The sequence below is a fragment of the Phocoena sinus genome, chromosome 19 (assembly GCF_008692025.1).
Source record: "Phocoena sinus isolate mPhoSin1 chromosome 19, mPhoSin1.pri, whole genome shotgun sequence".
In the NCBI taxonomy this organism is placed as follows: domain Eukaryota; kingdom Metazoa; phylum Chordata; class Mammalia; order Artiodactyla; family Phocoenidae; genus Phocoena; species Phocoena sinus.
Window position 1 is genome coordinate 23,115,456 of NC_045781.1, and position 19,428 is coordinate 23,134,883.

General features: G+C 38.0%; 1 protein-coding gene across 11 annotated transcripts in view; it reads left to right on the top strand.

The window, feature by feature from the left end:
* The window catches only part of PHKB (phosphorylase kinase regulatory subunit beta), a 216,033-nt gene that overhangs the window by 68,403 nt on the left and 128,202 nt on the right, over positions 1-19,428 (top strand). For all 11 annotated transcript variants that reach the window (XM_032614033.1, XM_032614023.1, XM_032614024.1 and 8 more), the window contains one exon: positions 3,863-3,978. In XM_032614033.1, coding sequence (XP_032469924.1) covers positions 3,863-3,978 — 116 coding nt within the window. The remainder of the gene's footprint in view (positions 1-3,862; positions 3,979-19,428) is intronic.

Genomic DNA, 19,428 nt, shown 5'->3' on the forward strand with positions numbered 1-19,428 from the left:
TCATGTTTGGGGATTTTCCAGTTGTCTTTCTGTTATTGATTTCTAGTTTAATCATTTGTGGACTGAGAGCATTGTATGATTTATATTTTTTACATTTGTTAAGGTGTGGTTTTGACCCAGAATGTGGTCTGTATTTGTAAGTGTTCTGTGTAAGCTTGAGAAGAACATGTATTCTGCTGTTCTGCAGTGAAATAGTCTGTGAATGTCCTTTATATCCAGTTGATTGATGATGTCATTGAGTTCAACTATATCCTTACTGATTTTCTGCCTGCTGGATCTGTTTCTTATAGAGAGGTGTTGAAGTCTTAAACTCTGATAGAGAATTCATCTGTTTCTCTTAACAATTCTGTTGCTTTTTTCCCTCACAATTTGATGTTGTTAGGCATATACATGTTAAAGATTGTTATGTCTTCTTAGAGAATCAACTCCTTTATTATTATATAATGCCCTTCTTTATCCCTAATAACTTTCCTTCCTTTGAAGTCTGCTCTGTTTGAAATTAAATAGGTATTTCAGCTTTCTCATCTGGTGATTAGTGTTAGCATAGTATATTTTTCTCCATTTATTTTCTTGAAATCTGTATGTGTCTTTATAGTGAAAGTAGGTTTGTTATAGACAACATATAGTTAGGTCATGGTTTTTGATCCACTCTAGCAATCTCTGTCTTTTAATGGGTGCATTTGGAACGTTGACATTCAAAGTGATTATTGATGTGGTTGGATTACTATCTGCTGTATTGGTTACTGTTTTCTATTTGTTGCCCTTATAGTTTGTCTATTTTTGTCTTCCACTCTTTTTTTCCCTTTGCTCTAATTGAGTTTTTTAATATGATTCTGTTTTCTCTCCTTTTTTAGCATATCATTTACATTTCATTTTTTTCCTACTTTTTTTACTTGTTGCCCTGGAGTTTGCAATATACATTTACAGTAAGTCCACTTTCAAATAACACTATACTACTTCACACATAGTGTGAGTACTTTATAATAACAAAATAATCCTAATTCCTTCCTCTTATCCCTTGTATCTTTGCTGTCATTTATTTTATTTATATATAAGCATACATAAACATATACACACATAAGATATAGTCATAAACATACATAATCAGTTATCAATACATTGTTGCTATTATTTTGCTATGATTAGGCAGTATTTATTTATTTATTGGGTGAAGTAGAAAAGAATAGCTTTATTGCTTTGCCAGGCAAAGGGGGCTACAGCGGTCTAATGCCCTCAAAACTGTGTGTACCTACCTGGAGGAGGTAGTGAGGAGTTTTATAGGAACGGTTCAAAGAGCGCGTGATCAGCTCATGGACCTAGGCAGTCTTCTAGTTAGCCTTCTATAATCCTACGGTTAGGTCTCAGTCTGTTAGTTAGCCTGTGCCTCTGGACTATGAACTTCATAAGTGTTTTCAGTTTTTTTCTCTCCCCTTAGTTAGGACAGGATGGCTCTGGTAGCCTGGAATTGAAAATTTCTGTTCCCCATGTGGAAGGTTAGAACTGGCTGGAATTGGGTATTTCCCTTCCCCAGTCAGTTAGGCTCTGAAAATAGCCCAGCAGGTCTGCCTTTGATTAACTAGTTTCCCCTAAGGGGAGACCCTCTTAAGAAAAACAGAATGTTTCAATGTATTTCAAAATGGTTACTTTTTCCCTCTCCTTGCTGGAAGCCATAGGGGATTTTCCTAGGATATTTTCTGTGGGAACCTGGCTGAGTTCTTGGAGGTAAATCTCACAATATTGTCGGGCCCCTGTTATGACTGGGTCGCCCTGGATTTTTTACCTTTCAAGAGTTTTTAAGTGAGCCTCTAGCAATTTGTCAGTTACAGTTCAGATTTTACTACCCCAGCACTGATTCCCTAGGTGGTTTCTGCTCATGAGTCTATGCTCTAGGGAGCCATAACTGCCTGTTTTTGCCTGTGGGTCTCTCCAGTCTTGGGACAGCAGTTTGCTCTGTGTCCTCCCCCCTCTCATGGATCCAAGAAGAGTTAAAAAGCTTTTTATTTGTTAGGATGAAGTGGAATGGCAATTTCTAAACTCCCTTTTTGTGGAACTGGAATGTAAGCGGTATTTTAGTTTTACTTATGGGACTTATTAGCCAAAAATGCCTTCTTGGCCAACTATTACACCATTCATGCAGCCTGAGCAGACTGCCTCACTTGGGCCCAGCCCTGGTCCTAAAGTCCTCCTAAGAGGGGGAAGAAGCAAGTATATGGACTATATACTTAAGAAGTTTGTCGTAAGAGGAAGAAGGATTTAGATGGTTTCAAATCTTTTAACTTGGAGACCTGACAAGTATTAAGTATTTCCTGTATGTTTTATAGAATCTAAATAACTCTAAAGACCATGGAAAAGCTGAAGACATCAGGTTTTATGAAATTACACCACAATTTTTATATGGGCAGGTTTTCTTTAGGGAAATAGGTAAGGTAACAAGAAATTGGGAAAGCTGGGAAGACCCTCCCCAATATTTGAAGTAAAAAAATGTTTACTGGAGGTGTGTACTGCTCCACTCTTTGGTGGAGAAGTGACAGGATAGGTTTGTGTTTTATGAAAACCTAGAATGCTCTGTTATATTTCTGTGAGGCCCCAACACCCTAATTGCTTTTTCCTTCACTGAAATATGTGAGCTGTTCTTGGCTCTGAGGGCAGATATCTCTGTGTTGGGATTGAGAATGAAAATGTCACGGATTCAACTGCCTCAGCCATTCATCATTTGTGAGAGAACGTATGTAGACTGCTTCCTGGTCAACTCTTGAGCAATGTATTTGTTAACTCTAGGCTTAGAGACTTTCTAGAGACCCTAGAGAACAAGGAAGAATCATTTTAAGAGGCTGTGTTTTCCTCTGCTCTGATTTCTCAACCAATTCTTTCCTACTGCTTTCTCTTTTTCTATAATTTCTCAAAGTTGCTAGTCTACTGGTGGAACTTTACCTTGGTTTTTAGTGTTATTATGTGTCATTCTTAAGAATATATGCATTAAATTAATTAGGTGTGTAGGGTGGAGGTCAGGGAATATGTATTACCACTTTAGAGGGATAGCGAGACAGAGGGTAGACAAGATGCACATATTCAGTATGCAATATTGAACCAAACATGATGACTAAATTAAAAACCCTGTAATTAGGACCAGTAGCCCACATAAGATATTGTTTTTATTAAAATGAATAAACTTTTATTAAGTAAGAACTGACCATAATCTTTGCTTTCCATAGTTACTATTGAAAGTATAAATTTAATCAAATGTTTGAAATCTTTACATGAAAGCTGTGATTTCTGGCCTATTGGTTGGGCCCATCTCCAACTGTAAGCTTTGAGTGTATAAAAATGGGTACCTATAGCTATAGAAAAGGCAGGAGGAAGATCAGATTCCATGAGTAATAAACTCAAGACTCTAGGTTGATCTACCATGAGACTGACTCATTTTAGAACTGAAAAATACCTTTTTATCTCCAAAGTGTTAGACTTCTTTAACATTTGACATTTTAGATTCCAAATATTATTATCTAGTATAAAACAGTGCTTTATATTTTTCTTAATTCTTAAGATGCACAGCCCTCATGAACAGTAATGTTGATAGATACATCATTGAAGAATTATAGTTGGAACATTGACAGGATTTAAATTTTATTTCTGTACTATTTATATTAGGTTCTCACTTTAGGTTTTATATTAGAAAAACCGGATATTAGAGTGTATTCATAGTAATGTAATAATCACAAAAATTTCAGCATGTTAAAAAAGTGTTGGTAGGCAAATGCATTTTGAATTTCAAATCCAAATTTTCAAATATCTGATTGTTCTTATCAATATCTAAAGGTCCTGTTATTTTACGTGTCCTTATGTTTCATCTCTTTTCTTTTAGGTCTCTTTTATTCAGAACCTTGTATTTTGTGTAGAAAGAGTTTACCGTGTTCCTGACTTTGGTGTCTGGGAAAGAGGAAGCAAATATAATAATGGCAGCACAGAGCTGCATTCAAGGTAATTTGCTGATTTCTGGTGTTTGTTTGTTTGTTTTAATTTAAATGTGTGGAGCATGAACAAAAATCAAAGAACTAGATTAGAACTCTGGTTTCTATGTAATTTTCATCTCCTTTTTTATATATATGATTCAGATGAAATTCACATAAAATTAAAGGAAGAGTCTGCTCTCAGTGCCCATCAACAGATGCAGGAAAAGAGCAGGGTGTCTTTCCCAGCTTCCCAAGGTGTCAGTACGTGCATATCAGTATCCAGTCCAAGGCTTGGCCTTTCTGCTCAACCAAGTCATTTTCTTTTTCCTCTTTGAAATGACACTGTTTGAAAGATCAAGTACATTAAAATTGCCAAACAGCAATTGTATATGCATTGCATGTAAAATTCCCTTTCGTGTTATAGAGCTGATTTTTATTGTAACAAGAGATACTCATACCCTTTATATTTTGTTTAACTAAAAAATGTAGCTCAATTAGTCCTATCCATTTCACAGTAAAAGATTTAAGAACCTAAAGGTTATCAGCTATAGGTCAGTTTAGTCTCTTTATTGAGACTTGAAGAAACAGTTTAGGAAACACTGGTTAAGAGGAATCTGCAGCTCTCTACTTTTTTGGATAGAAGGACTAATTACACACAAAAAATTAAGCTGATATAAGATATTTAGTAAACTAAAAACTGGCTTCAGATCACTAGCTATATAAGATCTCTGTGCCTCAGTTTCCTGATTTATAAAATGGAGATAGTAATGTACTCTACTTTATAAAGTTGTTGTAATGATTGAGTTAGTATATATAAAGCATTTGAACACCTGGCATAAGTAAACAATGAAATATAAGTATAATCACATATTTAAGAATATTTTAATAACAAAGATTGAAACAAAAAGGATTTTTCATTTAACTCCGGACAGCTAACATACAAACTTTTCTATAAGTTTTATGATTCATATGGGGCATTTTTATAATACAGAGTAGAATAATAGCAATATGTAAGGAAGACAGTAAAGGAGAGAAATAGTTTGTGGTAAAGTGCAATTCAGACATTAAACAAATTCTGGCAAATACTAAAAATAGGAAGATAACATTATAGTGCAGCTATAAGTTCTCAGCATTCCAGATTATCAGTCAAATTCAAGACAGAAAGTTTATATGATTGGAAAAGATGATTTTTTTTAATTTACCTTTTCAGTATTTATGATTTATCAGACCCCTTTTCTGCTTTTTAATAAATATTTAATATATGCCAGTATGGTCCCACTGACATTATTTTCAGTATAAAATATTTGGAGTAGGGTTTTTCCTATTTATAAAAATTGTAGTAAGCTCAGAAAGAACCTTGGGTAAAAGTTACCATTAACCCTAGAAAGTGAGGGTACTGAGAGGTCCCTAGGGAAAAAACAGAGGCTCCAACATGTTTTCCTGTAACTGTGCCATCTTTAAACTGAATCATTAAGGATTTTATTTCAAGGCTAGGAAGATCATTAAGTGATGTTCTTTGCTACCTTTTCCATGCAAAATTAATCTCAATTGTAGCAGGCCAGTTTTATTCAAATGGGTGGGAAATGAAGTTTGCCATTTAGCTTTGGATGATGGGTTTTATACATTTAGCATTCATCTTCTAATTTTCCATGGTAGAACACTTAAAAGAACTTCAAACCTTTTTTTTCCCCAAATGTTTCTTAGCTCAGATATCCACAAGCCTATTCGAGATATGTCACCTCTGCTGCCAAAATGGTCTGTTTTGAAACTACAGGAGACCTGAGCCCTAAGGCACTCATGGACGCAGTGATGGCAGCAGTGGTGGGAGACCAATATCTTTCTTTTTTTTTTTTAATTTTTTTAACATCTTTATTGGAGTATAATTGCTTTACATTGTTGTGTTAGTTGCTGCTGTATAACAAAGTGAATCAGCTATACGTATACATATATCCCCATATCCCCTCCCTCTTGCATCTCCCTCCCACCCTCCCTATCCCACCCCTCTAGGTGGTCACAAAGCACCTAGCTGATCTCCCTGTGCTATGCAGCTGCTTCCCACTATCTATTTTACATTTGGTAGTGTATATATGTCAGTGCCACTCTCTGACTTCGTCTCAGCTTACCCTTCCCTCTCCCCATGTCCTCAAGTACGTTGTCTACATCTTCATCTTTATTCTTGTCCTGCCCCTAGGTTCATCAGAACCATTTTTTTTTTAAGATCCCATGGTTGAACAACCTTTCCTTTGAATATGATTTGCTGCTTAAAGTTTAGGTTTCTAACTAAAAAAAGATTGCTTAATTAAAAAAAACCTCTTGATTAAGAATTCTCATTTTCTTTGTTCAGTAATTTTTCCCTCTAGTCTTTTTTTTTTTTTTTAGATTCCATATATTATGTGCTAGCATACGGTATTTGTTTTTCTCTTTCTGACTTACTTCATTCTGTATGACAGACTCTAGGTCCATCCATCTCACTACAAATAACTCAATTTCGTTTCTTTTTATGGCTGAGTAATATTGCATTGTATATACGTGCCACATCTTCTTTATCCATTCATCTGTCGATGGACACTTAGGTTGCTTCTGTGTCCTGGCTATTGTAAATAGAGCTGCAGTGACCATTGTGGTACATGACTCTTTTTGAATTATGGTTTTCTCAGGGTATATGCCCAGTAGTGGGATTGCTGGGTCTTATGGTAGTTCTCTTTTTAGTTTTTGAAGGAACCTCCATACTGTTCTCCATAGTGGCTGTATCAATTTACATTCCCACCAAGAGTGCAAGAGGGTTCCCTTTTCTCCACACCCTCTCCAGCATTTATTGTTTGTAGATTTTTTGATGATGGCCATTCTGACTGATGTGAGGTGATACCTCATTGTAGTTTTCATTTGCATTTTCTAATGATTAGTGATGTTGAGCATCCTTTCCTGTGTTTGTTGGCAATCTGTTCTGTGCTTATGCCCAGGGAGTAGAATGTAGAGCCACTACCAGTAAGGGATTAAGTCACACCTCTTAGTCTATTGCTGTAAGACATCCCAGAACTATCTGTGCCCAGTTGGATCTGATCCAAGGATTGCTTAATGCAATATCCTTGTTATATCCTTAAACTGTTCTCATAATTTTAGAAAGCCTGAAATAAAACAGTAATTCTTGCTGTAAGTACTCATACTGCCCTTTGCCCTCTAACTTTCTTTGTCATTCTGCATCTCTGCCATGCAATTCTCCTTAGCAGGAATCAGAGAGAGCACAATCTGACTATCGCCTTGATGCTCCCTAAGGCCTTGTGCTCACTGGCTTGGTAAATGTCCCTTTTTCTTTTGCCACAGTGTGCACATCCCTTCTAAACCGCATGTTGATCAAAGAAGATTACTGCCCCTGGGCCCCCGAAACATACACACATAGTATTCCTTTTTTTAGTAAATTTATTTTATTTATTTATTTATTTTTGGCTCTTTTGGGTCTTCGTTGCTGCGCATGGGCTTTCTCTAGTTGCAGCGAGTGAGGGCTACTCTTTGTTGTGGTGCGCGGGCTTCTCACTGCAGTGGCTTCTCTTGTTGTGGAGCACGGACTCTAGGTGTGTGGGCTTTAGAGTGCAGGCTCTGTAGTTGCGGCACACGCGCTTAGTTGCTTCGCGATGTGTGGGATCTTCCCGGACCAGGTATCAAACCCATGTCCCCTGTGTTGGCAGGTGGATTCTTAAGTACTGTGCCACCAGGGGAGTCCCTACACATAGTATTCTGAGGATAGAGGCTCTCTCTTCAGCATCCATGCTCAGCGGTCCTCTAATAATTGCAATCTGTAGCACTGTACAGTTACAGAATAATTTTTATTTAGGCCAAGCAGGAAACATTACTACCTTTTATACAGGAGGAAGCTAAAGTTTAGAAGGTTTTATAATTTCCTCCCCTCCACTCCTTAAATGATTCAAATCAAAAGTGAGTAGAGCTAGAACTGAATTCCAGGTGGTTGGCCTCCAAATCCAATGTTATTTTTACTGTATCACGTTGTAATTTAAAGTCTGAAAAAGTTTTCCTAAAGTTTGAAAGAATGGCAGGGTGTACAATCTTGGTGACATTTTGCTAAGTTTCAAGGATATCTTTGCTTAGCAATCAGTAAAGCTTGATTCAGCATAATGCTTTTGTCAGTCCCTTCCTGATTCTACCCTTTTCAGCCCCAGGTTTGCTGGTATCTCTTTCAGTCCAAATTCTTGAATTATTTAGCATTTCTTAGATAACTTCAGAATTGTTTTCTAAAAAGTGATCTCATTACATTTAACCAACACCATTCTCGCAGCAGCCTCATCCTTTTCAGGGATTTGGTAAAAGAGTCCCTTGCTCTAAGTTCAGTATAACTCTAAATGTTTCCTAAGTAACCATTCGCTGCTCTCCCGATTTTTCTGTTGACTTAACTTTCCTCAAGGAACATGCTCCTTTTAGTTTCTCCTAGGGTGTCTGGAACTATTTCAAATAATTCTCCTTTTTTCTTCTGTTTATTCTCTAAGTCTTTTAATAAATTCCCTTACATTTAAAAATCTTATATTATTGGATTTAATTGCATTTTCCTCCATATATTCTTCTGGTACCTATTTATTATAACACTAATTCTTCATCCCCAGAGTTACATATCCAGGTAGTCCTCTTAACTGCTCCAAGTTTAATTCAAGTTTTTAATTTTAATATTTTCCCTTCCTCATTTATGTAAGGATATTTCTACACCTTGGGGCTATCTTTAAACCCTTTAAACCAAAACTCTGTTTTGGAGAAGAGATGAGTCTTCTATAAAATGTGAATTGAATCTCAAACCTAACTTTGAATTTTTTGGCTATTGGGAAACAAAAAGGAAAGCTGTAATAACTTAGTAGTAATTTAGTAATATATGCCCAAATGGAAAGATTATTGTAGTTATATATCCAAATGGAAAGATTATTGGTTTTTTTGTGTGTGTGGTTGTTTTTTTCTTTTTTTCTGTTTTATGGTTTTATGTTCTGTTCTCTAGGCTTTTGCAATAAAGAAAGCTATCACTAAAATCTCAGATAAGTAACCACATAGCTCTACTTTACTCAGTTTAAGATGCTTTTAGTGGCCATTTTACTTCATACAGTGCTTGTTATTTAAAGTAACTACTTAGTCTCCTTAAGTCATTTTTGATGTTCCAGTCCTTGAGCTATGATACAAACAGCTATCCATCCATTCTGCTTCATTTTATGTATTTTTTCTGTACTGAGCAATTCATGAACACCCATTAAAACTATAGTACTGTAAAGTCCTTTTTCTTTCAGAAAGTATGATTGGATAGCTTAGGGAGTTAAAGCATAAGGTTAATGAATAGGAGATTGTAAATTTAGTTTCCATGCTTGCCAGTTAATTTTTTGGATTCCATGGTGGGTTTTAAATCACCTAGTCCAAACCCATCATCTTTTCTAGGAAAGCTTTCATTTATGCAATAAATAGCTTTATTACAAACTATCTCCCAGGTAAACGTCACTTTACTTTAGTTCCCGTAAGTAAGTGTTGAGGTAACGCCTTGCAAGAATCAAATTGGTGAATGTTCTGTTTACAGTCACCTAATATTAATATGTGCATTAGCTAATCATGGAATAATTTTCTGATAATGTCTTGTGCCAGTAAAATACTTTTAATTCTTACAACATACGTATTATATTTGCCAATACATGTAAGATCACAATAGGAGTGTGTTTCTGTTTCTAAATAGCTTGCTGTTGCCAGAGTTTTAAATAACCAGTAAATAATAAATTAACATATTTGTGAATTTCAATTAAGTCCAATTATTCAACCAATTGCATTGGGAAAGAAAATTAAAATGTTAAGAATTCGACCTTTTCTCTAGTCCAGGTACAGTGTTTCTGTCTTTTGTAATGCTTTATTTAGAAGACAGTTTCCAAATTCATCCCTTAGCTGTCTTTTTGCATCATTTTTAAACATAGAACCTTGGACTGGCTATATTATGTATCTCCTCCAGTACAGAATTTTTTATGTTTTTGCCTTTTGAATAAGTTATTTTCTCTCACTTCTCAAAATACTGTGAATAGTCTTAATAACACATATACCTCACACTGTAAGTGGAAGTTTTCTGGTATTACTAGGTTAAATGCCTGTAAGCGTTGGTGCACTGGGGGCTAGTGGAGACTCCTAGGGCATTGGAGGACTGCTTTTTTAAGCAAAAAAACCAGTCGGCAGTGAATGTTTTTGCATTCATTGTCAGAGCATATGACTCCTACGGGCTCTTCTAACTCTTAGGTTCTGAGAATTTAGAATTCTTATGCATGTACTGTTTGGTTTCCATTTGAAGTATGCAAGAATAGGTATGATTGTGCTGGGTGCATGTGCAGTTAGGAAGCTGCCTTAGGTTCTTAACTGGTTACCTATTATTTCAAATAAACAACCCCAAACTTAGAAGCATAAAACAACAACAATCTTTTATTATTGTTAACTCTCATGGTTCAGAGGGTTGACTAGGCTAAGCTAGGGTGCTTAGGGTCTCATGTGTTTGCCATCAGTTGTGGCTGGGGCTAGAGTCAACTTTGAAGGCTTCCTCACTCAGGTATCAGAGTGTTGACTGGGACTTTGGCAAGAGCTGTCTGCCAGAAGACCCTTATATGAAGTTTTTCCATATAGTTTCCTCACAGCATGGTGGCTAGGTTCCAAGGTTCAGTGTCTCAAAACCCACAGGCCAGGTGGGAGCTGTATTTCTTTTCATGACCTAGTCTCGGAAATCATGCAGCATAACTTTCACTACATCCTGTTTGTTAGAGTCAGTAAGACCAGGCCATATTCTAGTGATTCTCCACCTTGTGATGGGAGAAGTGTCAAAGATTTTGAAGACGTGGGCTTCCCTGGTGGCGCAGTGGTTGAGAGTCCGCCTGCTGATGCAGGGGACACAGGTTCGTGCCCCGGTCCGGGAAGATCCCATATGCTGCGGAGCAGCTGGGCCCGTGAGCCATGGACGCTGAGCCTGCGCGTCTGGAGCCTGTGCTCCGCAATGGGAGAGGCCACAACAGTGAGAGGCCTGCGTACTGCAAAAAAAAAAAAAAAAAAAAAGACTTCAAAGATGTGTTTTGTTTTTTTTTTAAACATCTTTATTGGAGTATAATTGCTTTACAATGTCGTGTTAGTTTCTGCTGTATAACAAAGTGAATCAGCTATACGTATACATATATATCCCCATATCCCCTCCCTCCCACCCTCCCTATCCCACCCCTCTAGGTGGTCACAAAGCACCGAGCTGATCTCCCTGTGCTATGCAGCAGCTTCCCACTAGCCATCCATTTTACATTTGGTAGTGTATATATGTCAATGCTAATCTCTCACTTCGTCCCATTTTACCCTTCCCCCTCCCCGTGTCCTCAATGCAGACGTGTGTTAAACCACCACATAGTCTTCATTTGGACTTTATTCCTTCTTGTCATTTCTCTAAAGTGACTTTGGCTATGAAAAGAGACTGTGTCCCTTGTCGTAAGTATACTAGCAGTACCACATGAATTGTTATGGAATTTGTTTAACCTGTGGAAGCATCAGGTACTTCTTCAGGCAGTATAAAGCTAGATAGCAGATTTGAGGCAGTAGGGCAGTATCTTAATCCCAGATTATTGGCTCAGTTGTTCTTGAGAACCAGGGTAAAATGATCTGCATAGATTCTAGTAGGGAAGAGAGTTTTCACCAAAGAGAAAGTAAGGATGCATTTGAAAGCCAGGGCATCTCTCAGGGCTTAGTTTCCTCATTTTAAAAGTAGAGGGGATAAACAAAAGAAATGCAAGACTTGTACATCAAAAACTATAAAATATTGTTGAAAAAAGTTAAGACATACAAGAATGGAAAGATATCCTGTGTTCAATGTACTCTATATCAAAAATCTGTCTTTTTTATACAAATTGACAAACTGATCCTAAAATTTATATGGAAATGCAAGGGACCCAGAATACAACATTGAAGAACAAAGTTGGAGGAGTCACACTTGGCAACTTCAAAATTTACTACAATAATGAGCTTACTGTAGTTATAGTAATCTTCTACAATACTTTAAAAGTGTGGTACTGGTATAACAACAGATATAGAGATCAATGCAGTAGAATTAATGATCTAGAAATAAACCCATCTATGGTCAGTTGATTTTGACAAAGGTACAAAGATAATTGATAGAGAAAGAGTAGTCTTTTCAACAAATGGTGCTGGGACAACTGGATAGCCATATGTAAAGGAATGAATTTGGATCCCTACTTCATATCATGTACAAAAATTAACTGGAAGTGGGTCAATGACTTGTAGTAAGAGCTAAAAGTATAAGACTCTTAGAAGAAAACGTAGTTATAGATGATTGTGACCTTGGGTTAGACAAGGTCACACCTTAGCTATGGCACCTAAAGCACAAGTAACCAAAATAAAAAAAAATTTTTTTTAAATATGTTTTTTTTTAAACATCTTTATTGGGGTATAATTGCTTTACAATAGTGTGTTAGTTTCTGCTTTATAACAAAGTGAATCAGTTATACATATACATATGTTCCCATATGTCTTCCCTCTTGCGTCTCCCTCCCTCCCACTCTCCCTATCCCACCCCTCCAGGCTGTCACAAAGCACCGAGCTAATATCCCTGTGTCTTGCGGCTGCTTTCCCCTAGCTATCTACCTTACTATGTTTGTTAGTGTGTATATGTCCATGACTCTCGCCCTGTCAAAGCTCACCCTTCCCCCTCCCCATATCCTCAAGTCCGTTCTCCGGTAGGTCTGCGTCTTTATTCCTGTCTTACCCCTAGGTTCTTCATGACATTTTTTTTCCCCTTAAATTCCATATATATGTGTTAGCATACGGTATTTGTCTTTTTCTTTCTGACTTACTTCACTCTGTATGACAGACTCTAGGTCTATCCATCTCATTACAAATAGCTCAATTTCATTCTTTTTAAGGCTGAGTAATAGTCCATTGTATATATGTGCCACATCTTCTTTATCCATTCATCCGATGATGGACGCTTAGGTTGTTTCCATCTCCAGGCTATTGTAAATAGAGCTGCAATGAACATTTTGGTACATGACTCTTTTTGAATTTTGGTTTTCTCAGGGTATATGCCCAGTGGTGGGATTGCTGGGTCATATGGTAATTCTATTTGTAGTGTTTTTTTTTTTCTATCTGTAGTTTTTTAAGGAACCTCCATACTGTTCTCCATAGTGGCTGAACCAATTCACATTCCCACCAGCAGTGCAAGAGTGTTCCCTTTTCTCCACACCCTCTCCAGCATTTATTGCTTCTAGATTTTTTGATGATGGCCATTCTGACTGGTGTGAGATGATCTCTCATTGTAGTTTTGATTTGCATTTCTCTAATGATTAATGATGTTGAGCATTCTTTCATGTGTTTGTTGGCATTCTGTATATCTTCTTTGAAGAAATGTCTGTTTAGGTCTTCTGCCCATTTTTAGATGGGGTTGTTTGTTTTTTTCTTATTGAGCTGCATGAGCTGCTTGTAAATTTTGGAGATTAATCCTTTGTCAGTTGCTGCATTTGCAAATATTTTCTCCCATTCTGAGGGTTGTCTTTTGGTCTTGATTATGGTTTCCTTTGCTGTGCAAAAGCTTTGAAGTTTCATTAGGTCCCATTTGTTTATTTTTGTTTTTATTTCCATTACTCTAGGAGGTGGGTCAGAAAGGATCTTGCTGTGATTTATGTCATAGAGTGTTCTGCCTATGTTTTCCTCTAAGAATTTGATACTTTCTGGCCTTACATTTAGATCTTTAATCCATTTTGAGCTTATTTTTGTGTATGGTGTTAGGGAGTGATCTAATCTCATACTTTTACATGTACCTGTCCAGTTTTCCCAGCACCATTTATTGAAGAGGCTGTCCTTTCTCCACTGTACATTCCCGCCTCCTTTATCAAAGATAAGGTGTCCATATGTGCGTGGGTTTATCTCTGGGCTTTCTATCCTGTTCCACTGATCTATCTTTCTGTTTTTGTGCCAGTACCATACTGTCTTGATTACTGTAGCTTTGTAGTATAGTCTGAAGTCAGGGAGCCTGATTCCTCCAGCTCCTTTTTTCGTTCTCAAGATTGCTTTGGCTATTCGGGGTCTTTTGTGTTTCCATACAAATTGCGAAATTTTTTGTTCTAGTTCTGTGAAAAATGCCAGTGGTAGTTTGATAGGGATTGCATTGAATCTATAGATTGCTTTGGGTAGTAGAGTCATTTTCACAATGTTGATTCTTCCCATCCAAGAACATGGTATATCTCTCCATCTATTTGTATCATCTTTAATTTCTTTCATCAGTGTCTTATAATTTTCTGCATACAGGTCTTTCGTCTCCTTAGGTAGGTTTATTCCTAGATATTTTATTCTTTTTCTTGCAATGGTAAATGGGAGTGTTTTCTTGATTTCACTTTCAGATTTTTCATCATTAGTATATAAGAATGCCAGAGATTTCTGTGCATTAATTTTGTATCCTGCTACTTTACCAAATTCATTGATTAGCTCTAGTAGTTTTGGTAGCATCTTTAGGATTCTCTATGTATAGTATCATGTCATCTGCAAACAGTGACAGCTTTACTTCTTCTTTTCCGATTTGGATTCCTTTTATTTCCTTTTCTTCTCTGATTGCTGTGGCTAAAAGTTCCAAAACTATGTTGAATAAGAGTGGTGAGAGTGCGCAACCTTGTCTTGTTCCTGATCTTAGTGGAAATGCTTTCAGTTTTTCACCATTGAGGATGATGTTTGCTGTGGGCTTGTCATACATGGCCTTTATTATGTTGAGGAAAGTTGCCTCTATGCCTACTTTTTGCAGGGTTTTTATCATAAATGGGTGTTGAATTTTGTCAAAAGCTTTCTCTGCATCTATTGAGATGATCATATGGTTTTTCTCCTTCAGTTTGTTAATATGGTGTATCACATTGATTGATTTGCGTATATTGAAGAATCCTTGCATTCCTGGAATAAACCCCACTCGATCATGGTGTATGATCCTTTTAATGTGCTGTTGGATTCTGTTTGCTACTATTTTGTTGAGGATTTTTGCATCTATGTTCATCAGTGATACTGGCCTGTAGTTTTCTTTCTTTGTGACATCCTTGTCTGGTTTTGGTATCAAGGTGATGGTGGCCTCGTAGAATGAGTTTGGGAGTGTTCCTCCCTCTGCTATATTTTGGAAGAGTTCGAGAAGGATAGGTGTTAGCTCTTCTCTAAATATTTGATAGAATTCACCTGTGAAGCCATCTGGTCCTGGGCTTTTGTTTGTTGGAAGATTTTTAATCACAGTTTCAATTTCAGTGCTTGTGATTGGTCTGTTCATATTTTCTATTTCTTCCTGATTCAGTCTTGGCAGGTTGTGCATTTCTAAGAATTTGTCCATTTCTTCCAGATTGTCCATTTTATTGGCATAGAGTTGCTTGTAGTAATCTCTCATGATTTTTTTTATTGCTGCAGTGTCAGTTGTTACTTCTCCTTTTTCATTTCTAATTCTATTGATTTGGGTCTTCTCCCTTTTTTTCTTGATGAGTCTGGCTAGTGGTTTATCTATTTTGTTTATCTTCTCAAAGAACCAGCTTTTCGTTTTATTGATCTTTGCTATCGTTTCCTTCATTGCTTTTTCATTTATTTCTGATCTGATTTTTATGATTTCTTTCCTTCTGCTAGCTTTGGGGTTTTTTTGTTCTTCTTTCTCTAATTGCTTGAGGTGCAAGGTTAGGTTGTTTATTCAAGATGTTTCCTGCTTCTTAAGGTGGGCTTGTATTGCTATAAACTTCCCCCTTAGAACTGCTTTTGCTGCATCCCATAGGTTTTGGGTCATTGTGTCTCCATTGTCATTTGTTTCTAGGTATTTTTTTATTTCCTCTTTGATTTCTTCAGTGATCACTTCATTATTAAGTAGTGTATTGTTTAGCCTCCATGTGTTTGTATTTTTTACAGATCTTTTCCTGTAATTGATATCTAGTCTCATGGCGTTGTGGTCAGAAAAGATACTTGATACAATTTCAATTTTCTTAAATTTACCAAGGCTTGATTTGTGACCCAAGATATGATCTATCCTGGAGAATGTTCCATGAGCACTTGAGAAGAAAGTGTATTCTGTTGTTTTTGGATGGAGTGTCCTATAAATATCAATTAAGTCCATCTTGTTTAATGTATCATTTAAAGCTTGTGTTTCCTTATTATTTTCATTTTGGATGATCTGTCCATGGGTGAAAGTGGGGTGTTAAAGTCCCCTACTATGAATGTGTTACTGTCGATCTCCCCTTTTATGGCTGTTAGTATTTGCCTTATGTATTGAGGTGCTCCTATGTTGGGTGCATAAATATTTACAATTGTTATATCTTCTTCTTGGATCGATCCCTTGATCATTATATAGTATCCTTCTTTGTCTCTTTTAATAGTCCTTATTTTAAAGTCTATTTTGTTTGATATGAGAATTGCTACTCCAGCTTTCTTCTGATTTCCATTTGCATGGAATATCTTTTTCCATCCCCTTACTTTCAGTGTGTATGTGTCTCTAGGTCTGAAGTGGGTCTCTTGTAGACAGCATATATAAGGGTCTTGTTTTTGTATCCATTCAGCCAATCTGTGTCTTTTGGTGGGAGCATTTAGCCCATTTACATTTAAGGTAACTATCGATATTTATGTTCCTATTCCCATTTTCTAAATTGTTTTGGGTGCGTTATTATAGGTCTTTTCCTTCTCTTGCGTTTCTTGTCTAGAGAAGTTCCTTTAGCATTTGTTGTAAAGCTGGTTTGGTGGTGCTGAACTCTCAGCTTTTGCTTGTCTGTAAAGGTTTTAATTTCTCCATCGAATTTGAATGAGATCCTTGCTGGGTAGAGTAGTCTTGGTTGCAGGTTTTTCTCCTTCATCACTTTCAGTATGTCCTGCCACTCCCTTCTGGCTTGTAGGGTTTCTGCTGAGAGATCGGCTGTTAACCTTATGGGGATTCCCTTGTGTGTTATTTTTCCCTTGCTGCTTTTAATATGCTTTCTTTGTATTTAATTTTTGACAGTTTGATTAATATGTGTCTTGGCGTATTTCTCCTTGTATTTATCCTGTATGGGACTCTCTGTGCTTCCTGGACTTGATTAACTATTTCCTTTCCCATATTAGGGAAGTTTTCAACTATAATCTCTTCAAATATTTTCTCAGTCCCTTTCTTTTTCTCTTCTTCTTCTGGAACCCCTATAATTCGAATGTTGGTGCGTTTAATGTTGTCCCAGAGGTCTCTGAGACTGTCCTCAGTACTTTTCATTCTTTTTTCTTTATTCTGCTCTGCAGTAGTTATTTCCACTATTTTATCTTCCAGGTCACTTATCCGTTCTCCTGCCTCAGTTATTCTGCTATTGATCCCATCTAGAGTACTTTTAATTTCATTTATTGCGTTGTTCATCGTTGCTTGTTTCATGTTTATTTCTTGTAGGTCCTTGTTAACTGTTTCTTGCATTTTGTCCATTCTGCTTCCAAGATTTCGGATCATCCTTACTATCATTATTCTGAATTCTTTTTTAGGTAGACTGCCTATTTCCTCTTCATTTGTTAGGTCTGGTGCATTTTTATCTTGCTCCTTCATCTGCTGTGTGTTTTTCTGTCGTCTCATTTTGCTTATCTTATTGTGTTTGGGGTCTCCTTTTTTCAGTCTGCAGGTTCGTAGTTCCCGTTGTTTTTGATGTCTGTCTCCAGTGGCTAAGGTTGTTTCAGTCGGTTGTGTAGGCTTCCTGGTTGAGGGGACTAGTGCCTGTGTTGTGGTGGATGAGGCTGGATCTTGTCTCTCTAGTGGGCAGGTTCACGTCTGGTGGTGTGTTTTGGGGTGTCTGTGGCCTTATTATGATTTTAGGCAGCCTCTCTGGTAATGGGTGGGGTTGTGTTCCTGTTTTGCTAGTTGTTTTGGCATAGGTTGTCCAGCACTGTGGCTTGCTGGTCGTTGAGTGAAGCTGGGTGCTGGTGTTAAGATGGAGGTCTCTGGGAAATTTCCGCCGTTTAATATTATGTGGAGCTGGGAGGTCTCTTGTTGACCAGTGTCCTGAAGTTGGCTTTCCTACCTCAGAGGCAGAGCCCTGACTCCTGACTGGAGCACCAAGAGCCTTTCATCCACACGGCTCAGAATAAAAGGGAGAAAAAGTAGAGAGAATTAGTAGAAGTATGAGGAAGGAAAGAAGGAAAGGAGGAAAGGAAGGAAGGAAGAAAGAAGCAAAGAAGAAAGGAGGGAGGGAGGAAGGAAGGAAGGAAGGAGGGAAAGCAGGAAAAAAGACAGAAAGAAAGAAGATACAATAAAAATAAAATAAAGTATAATATAGTTATTGAATTAAAAAATATTTAGAAAAAAAAAAGGGACGGATAGAACCTTATGACAAATGTTGGAAGCAAAGCTATACAGAGAAAATGTTACACAGAAGCATACACATACACCTTCACAAAAAGAGGTAAAGGGGGAAAAATCATAAATCTTGCTCTCAGAGACCACCTCCTCAATTTGGGGTGATTCGTTGTCTAAAGGAGGGAAGGAAGGAAGGAAAGAAAGAACGAAGGTAAAGTATAATAAAGTTATTACAATTAAAATTAATTATTAAGAAAAATTTTTTTTTAAAAACCGTGGACGGATAGAGCCCTAGGACAAATTGTGGAAGCAAGAGTATACAGACAAGATCTCACACAGAAGCATACACGTACACATTCACAAAAAGAGGAAAAGGGAAAAAAATCAGATCTTGCTCCTAAATTCCACCTCTTCAATTTGGGATCATTCCTTGTCTATTCAGGTATTCCACAGATGCAGGGTATATCAAGTTGATTGTGGAGCTTTAATCTGCTTCTTCTGAGGCTGCTGGGAGAGATTTCCCTTTCTCTTCTTTGTTCTCACAGCTCACAGGAGCTCAGCTTTGGATTTGGCCCTGCCTCTGCGTGTAGGTCGCTGGAGGGCGTCTGTTTTTTGCTCAGACAGGACGGGGTTAAAGGAGCCGCTGATTTGGGGGCTCTGGCTCACTCAGGCCGGGGGTGGGGGGGGAAAGGAGGGGCACTGCGTGCGTGGCGGGCCTGCGGCGTCAGAGGCGGCGTGACGTTGCGGCAGAGGCCAGCGTGACGTTGTACCAGCCTGAGGCCCACTGTGCGTTCTCCCGGGGAAGTTGTCCCTGGATCCCGGGAACCTGGCAGTGGCGGGCTGCACAGGCTCTGCGGAAGAGGGGTGTGGAGAGTGACCTGTGCTCGTACACAGGCCCCTTGGTGGCGGCAGCAGCAGCCTTAGCGTCTCCCCCCCGTCTCTGGGGTCCGCGCTTTTAGCCGCGGCTCGCGCCCGTCTCTGGGGTTCGCACTTTTAGCCGTGGCTCGCGCCCGTCTCTGGGGTTTGCGCTTTTAGCCGCGGCTCGCGCCTGTCTCTGGAGTTCCTTTAAGCCGCGCTCTTAAACCCCTCTCCTCACGCACCAGGAAACAAAGAGGGAAGGAAAAGTCTCTTGCCTCTTCGGCAGGTGCAGGCTTTTCCCCGAACTCCCTCCCGGCTAGTCATGGTGCACTA